Here is a 5,000-nt window from a genome sequence, read left to right as displayed (position 1 = left end):
TAAAATCTATTAAGTCTGTCACTGCTGCGAGTCAATGGGTTATTAAACGAGCTCATTTTTCACCCTGGCAATAATAGACCTTTTTACCGATACGGCAGCCATTTTGATTTCTATTGTTTCAAATCGCTATTATGGGATGCCCAGGGGGCAAATACATATTAATTTGCCCCCTGAGCATCCCATAATGTCTTCTGAAACAATAGAAATCAAAATGGCCGCTGTATCTGCAAAAAAAACTATTACAGGGCTTCATATTGTACACTCATAATAATTTTACACTGTAAATGGTTACAATGTTACCCTCCTTGAAAAAAAAGTAAGTACTATTACAGTATAATTTATGTAACAGTAAAGCTTGGTCATGAGCTTTGATTGCTATTATGATTTTTTCAATTGCTTATGCAAAGTTTTGAACATTATAATGCTGCATTTGAAAACTTCATGCAACGTACCATATATGTTAGAGCTTGTGATTTAAGATCCATCTGTTACATGTACCATGCCACTTACTCAGTTTTATCTCAAGTGCTGTGAGATAAGGCTCGTGATTATAGCATCTACTCTATATATGTATACTGTATCTCAGAAAACCAGCCATAGAATCCATAGGTAACCATTAATTTTGCAGGTGACTGCACAAATGTACAAAGGCAGCACGTGTCAGTCTGTCTTTGCTCTGAACCACCAACCTTCGGTATTATACATGGCTTGGTCCTGTACCAAACAAGTTTTTCTTGCTATTTTACATGTAAATGTACATGGTTTTGCATACCATTTCGTCTTGGATAGATGGGAAATTAAATAATTTATTGCTTGTCACAGATAAGCATTTTAAATCGATGACTTGTCATGTTTTCCTTTCAGTTGAGTATGCAAAAAAAGAAAATATTAACCCTCTGGCCATTACTGATGCCTTTGCGGGATATATATCCAAAAAGTGAGTAGGTCCTGCTACTACCGCTAACTACAGGTGTATCCAATAGTTTGTTAAATTCATGAATTTAATGACATTACATGTACACTGTACTGATCATTGCTCAAAGTGAAGTAATGTCTTGTGGCTTGACTAATTTTAATTTTTTTAAAATCAGCCTTTATTGATGGTGTGAATTAAAGCCTTCACATGTAATTAAACTTTCTTTGTTTTCACTCCTTGAAGGGATTTTGATCCGAGAAATGGACTTGAGGTAAGAAAGGCATTCATTGTTATTGTTTACTAACGGAGCTTGAGGTCTAGTATATTGTATGTAACGGGCGGAGTTTTTTTTTCAGTTGAAGGAAAAAAATCTTATGCAAGTGGCAAAATATCCGCACATATTATAATAATAAATTAGGTTAAACCATTCAATAAGGTGTATATATGTATGATTAAATCTTTCTTTTGTTCATGTTAAGTTTTTACATTGTAATAATTTGCATTGATGTCAGAATTGCATTCTGTTAACAGATTGTGAAGTTACTTGATAGCCTTGACTGCACACAGGGGCTTTGTAAGTTGACAACACTTTACTGAAGCTAATGACAAGTTTTCTGTCGAGTGATTTTTTTCTTTAAGGACGGTGCCTACTATTGTTATTGTGCATACGTTCTGCGCATCTCCATACTAATGCAGAGATATTTTTGCGCGGTTTAAATTTATGCGGAGAAAGTAGATCTTAGTAAGTACTCTTGGTATCCAAAAGAAAATTGGGGGTAACCGTGCATTTTTGAGAGATAATGAAGCTTTAATTTGGAAAGGAACGCCATACATTGCTTTGTATATTGAAGCTGTTTGCTAATATTGTTGATTAATTATCTTTAAAAAATGCGTGGTTACCCCCAATTTTCTTTTGGATTTTAATAACACTTGTAGAATCTGCTTTTCTCGCATATTCAGCAAACCGCGCAAAAATACCTTTGAATTAGTAGGCACCGTCCTTAAGCCAACTTAAATCCGGAGTTTCTTTAAAGATTAATCTGTCCTGAAGCCTGTATGAAGGCAGTGCTTGCCTTGAGATCGGGGATCCCGGATTCAAGACCAGTTCTGACCACTCGTGACCACTCGTTGAATTTGATCCTGGTAGTCTCTTTTTAACTGCACTTGTAAAATAATAGTTTGCCTCCAGCCAGATGAGATTCTTAATAGCTGTCGTTCTGTTCATTGATTGTGTTTCATTGGCCCTGAAAGCACCTATGGGGAGTGGTCAATCAAGCATGTATTGTATTGTATTGTAAGGCTCAAAGTGTAGTTTCTCCTCCATCTTCTTTTGATATACATAATTATGTACCTGAGCAAAGAATACGATATAGGCCTGATTGAAGGCTGCCTGCAGCCTCTTGTTTATCAGTTTTATTTTAGTTAGACCTTTAGACCTTGGATTTTACTTTCACATAGATGTTGAACTACCTAGTTCGCTCCGTACTGGAAAAATATTGGTTGAGTTCCTTTTTTTGCAAGTTTATTTCACGCTTGGTCCATAAACTTGCGAAAAACAAACGAGACCAGCATTTTCCCAGTGCGGACCGAACAAGGTAGTTCAATAAGGTTTTTATTATATTGGCGGTACTCGGCAGATTTGTCAGTGTTTTGTTTATCTTCTTCCGATTCTTTTTTGGTACTTGCTTCTTCGCCGGCTTCTTTTTTAACGGTTCTGGGTCCGGTTGCTCAAAAGCCGATTAACGCTAATCCCAGATTAAAAACTTACCAAGGAGTTTATTTCTCCATTCCCAAATGTTGTTCAACGCTGATATTCGGCAAAACTTTACATTAGAGGAAGTCAATCTTGAAAAACAAAAATAAGCAAAAGAATGTTTCACCAAAAAGATGAAAACATGAAACCAAACTTAATCGACACTAATCCTGGATTAGATTAATCGGCTTTCAAATAATCAGGCCGTGGAAAGTAAAATGCATACTGGAACTCCGACATGACTAAATAAGAAACGTTTCTCGCATTTTTCTTTTCATGTGTGAGAAAACGGAAACAGAAAATGGAAACAGTTTGGCAACCTATGTTCGCTGCTTCGTGACCAGTCCATCATCGTCTTCGTGGTCCGTATTGCGAAATTTGAACCGCTCAGAGAGTCAATCAGAATTCTCGTTTTCATCTCAGACCAGTTTGCCTTCATAATAAAAAAAAAAATGACTATTTATGGCAGGCACATTTTGAATTACTGGTAATCATGCTCTGAAGTTTACCCAAAATCTTTCAGCTAATTATCAAGTTTTCTTTTCCTTTTGCTATTTATTAATTGGCAGCGTCTTATTATTTTAATTATATTTTTATTGATTGACTTATTTTTTTGTTGTTTGTGAAGCTGCGGTAATTTATAAAGCCTGTGAAAAGTGTGGTGCTCAACAAGTGATGAATAGAGTGGAGTTCGTTAATCTCCTTCTACAAGAAGTAAGTATTTTGCTAGCACGGCACACTCACATGGATAATCTTTCTTATCATGAAAAAAGGGGGGGGGGTACTCATTTTAGATTGGATAATCACTGTCTATTTTTATTTTTCTGATTATCCTTGTCAATATTAAATGAGAGAAAAATTCATATTATCATGGCTTGAAAAACCTTGAACTGCAAAGAATCCATAAGAACACTTCTAAAGTTATGGATAAGGCACAGAAAACGGCAAAGAAACCTAAAAAGAACATCAGGAAGGAGGATGAATTCTTCCTTTCTGTATCCATTTTGTCTTCTTTGGAAGTCAAAGGCAAACCCTGAGCTCTTGTTCCGGAAACTTTAGCTCTGAAGAAGAGTGCATATACATGTACTGTATTAATGAAAGGTACAAGATTTTGAAAATCGAAAATTGCATTGTGTAGATCTACTGTACGCTAAAACAAAATAAAATTGTGTCGCATTTTTCGGCAAATGGTGCCTATATCAGTCTACTGTATTTGTTCAGTGTTTTCGAGAGCACTCCATTTCATATTCTGGACAATGATAGGACCATTTCAGAGTTCCTAGGTCACAGATTTTCCCCTACATTTATTCATGTATATTCCTTGAAAGGTCTGAAAAAGTTGTGCAATATGCCATTTTCGAAATATCAAAATTTCAGCTTGATATTGAGGCAGTCAGGACAAAAACAATAGAAACAACTTTCCTTTGTCTTTGTCCTCACTGCCTCACTATCAAGCTGGATTTTAATATATCGAAAAAGGCCTATTTTAGGACACAAAGTGTACAAACCCTGCCTTTCTTAAGAAATTAAAGAGCAGATCTTGTCAGGCAACATAAGCTGTTTCCTAGCGTTGGCCTCATTAAAACTGCAGGAGTTACTTTCGTTGTCTCGTTGTTTCGTTTGTGATTGTGCGTCACCGAAACATGATTTTTTTTTTCGTTTTATTCAGGGTTTAGGACACCATCTTGAGTCCCGCACTTTCAACTATGTGATGGGCAGTCTCTCAGACAACAGAATGGCCACCGAGTTTTACGAGGTATGTTTAGAAGGGGACCCAGGATTGTTCAAACAGCATTTTCGGTGAATAAAAAGGCGTCCATAGAATTTAAGGGCTGTATCTAAAAATGTCTGGTTTTTTTTTTTTCGGATTTATTTAGTATGAATGATCAATCACTTGCATGCTTCTGAGAAAAAAAAAACTTTATTTTACTGTGTATATGTCCTTGTCCTTTGCCATTGGCCAATATTAAAAATACCATAATACTCTTGTTTTTCCCTCCCACATTTTGCATAAGAATTGTTTTTATTTGCTCATAAGTCCCAAGAGAAACTGGAAACAATGCTTATGCAAAATTTTGGAGGTACAAACAAAGAGTATTACAATGGTATTTTTGATATTGGCTAATATAATCAGTTTCGTTGATCTGGTTTTATCTGTAAAGGGTCTTTGCTGTATTTCTTTTCATTTGTTTTGTAAAAAAATAAGTCAATTCTCTCTCTGCTGTTGTTTAGTTTGTAAGAGTATTAAGGGAAAACAAAGTTCAATTGGACATTCACCATTACAGGCAAATGCTGAGGGTAAGAACTAAAATCATTTAATTGTTCTCTTCT

The 5,000-nt window shown here is 35.7% G+C and overlaps 1 protein-coding gene across 1 annotated transcript in view; it reads left to right on the top strand.

Moving 5' to 3' along the window:
• LOC138048469 (leucine-rich PPR motif-containing protein, mitochondrial-like) overlaps window positions 1-4,988 on the top strand; it is a 27,061-nt gene extending 22,073 nt beyond the window's left edge. The window contains exons 17-22 of the mRNA XM_068894654.1: window positions 865-937; window positions 1,160-1,187; window positions 1,448-1,490; window positions 3,298-3,383; window positions 4,339-4,425; window positions 4,902-4,988. Coding sequence (XP_068750755.1) covers window positions 865-937; window positions 1,160-1,187; window positions 1,448-1,490; window positions 3,298-3,383; window positions 4,339-4,425; window positions 4,902-4,988 — 404 coding nt within the window. The remainder of the gene's footprint in view (window positions 1-864; window positions 938-1,159; window positions 1,188-1,447; window positions 1,491-3,297; window positions 3,384-4,338; window positions 4,426-4,901) is intronic.
• The last annotated feature ends 12 nt before the right edge of the window (window positions 4,989-5,000 follow it).

Source organism: Montipora capricornis, chromosome 5 (genome assembly GCF_036669925.1).
Source record: "Montipora capricornis isolate CH-2021 chromosome 5, ASM3666992v2, whole genome shotgun sequence".
In the NCBI taxonomy this organism is placed as follows: domain Eukaryota; kingdom Metazoa; phylum Cnidaria; class Anthozoa; order Scleractinia; family Acroporidae; genus Montipora; species Montipora capricornis.
Note: the sequence above shows the minus strand (reverse complement) of the source record. Positions and strands in the feature narration are given on the sequence as shown.